The sequence below is a fragment of the Tarenaya hassleriana genome, unplaced genomic scaffold, assembly GCF_000463585.1.
Source record: "Tarenaya hassleriana unplaced genomic scaffold, ASM46358v1 Cleome11, whole genome shotgun sequence".
Lineage (NCBI taxonomy): Eukaryota > Viridiplantae > Streptophyta > Magnoliopsida > Brassicales > Cleomaceae > Tarenaya > Tarenaya hassleriana.
Window position 1 is genome coordinate 667215 of NW_010961290.1, and position 911 is coordinate 668125.

Consider the following 911-nt stretch of genomic DNA (forward strand, 5'->3'; position numbering starts at 1 on the left):
TTTCCCGCTTCTCGTTCTACAAGGGTATATCAAAACAAGAACGGACAAGATCAAAGTCACAGTTTTTCCAATCCGAAAGAATAAACATGGAAATCTGTAGCCAATTCAGAATGTTGGACAGCAAATTTCAGATGGCTGAATGGCAATATGCAGACCAGCTCTCGATCAGAACAGAAGAAGAATCAAATTTTTTGGACGAAAGAGAGGAACTTTCGTAATCTATGCTAAAGACGATGAAGTCACTAAAAAGGTTCAAACTTTACACAACAAAGTTGCGGAATTCTTCAAGAAAACCGAAATTATCGAGCCCTAGAAACAAAAGAAGGATAGGATTAAGAGAATTAATTACGAGGTTGTTGAGGTACTCGGCGTAGTTGGAGAAAGAATCTTTGATGGAAGACTGAGAGCTCATTGTCCTAACTCTCTTGCCCAATCGCTCAAACCCTGCTTCTGCAACTGCACAGAGATGTCGATTTCTCTTTTGTTCAGGAAATAAACAAAAAACCCTCGTCTTCTGTTCAAGAAATAAAAAATCCTTGTCGAGAATTCAAATAACAAAGCATCTAATGCAGAGAGAGAGAGAGAGAGAATACCGTGAGGTTGAGGTTTGAGTTTTGGGGCCATGAGCACAGAGGCAACTCTTCGGAACGGAGACCAAGTTGACCAACAACGCAACATCAGTCTGCCGCTTCGATCCCCTCCCTTCGAAAGGTGTATTCCAGTTCGCATATATGTGGCAAAGGTCTCCAGTTCGAATCTCGGCAGCATCATTTATCTTTTTTTATTTTTTAAATATTACTATAATCGTATTTAAAAATTTGTATTTGTAAAAACGAAAATAAAAATTGTCAACGAAAGGTAAAAAAATCGTCTTTTGCACATAATATTCTAATTTGGGTAAGAATGAAGTG

General features: G+C 38.3%; 1 protein-coding gene across 1 annotated transcript in view; it reads right to left on the minus strand.

Annotated features, from left to right (window-relative positions):
* The window catches only part of LOC104805209 (translin-associated protein X), a 2155-nt gene extending 1448 nt beyond the window's left edge, over positions 1-707 (minus strand). Inside the window, exons 1-3 of the mRNA XM_010529685.2 lie at positions 594-707; positions 350-456; positions 2-16 (exon numbers count right to left, since the gene is read on the minus strand). Coding sequence (XP_010527987.1) covers positions 2-16; positions 350-456; positions 594-678 — 207 coding nt within the window. The 5' untranslated portion in view covers positions 679-707. The remainder of the gene's footprint in view (position 1; positions 17-349; positions 457-593) is intronic.
* Between the last annotated feature and the right edge of the window lie 204 nt (positions 708-911).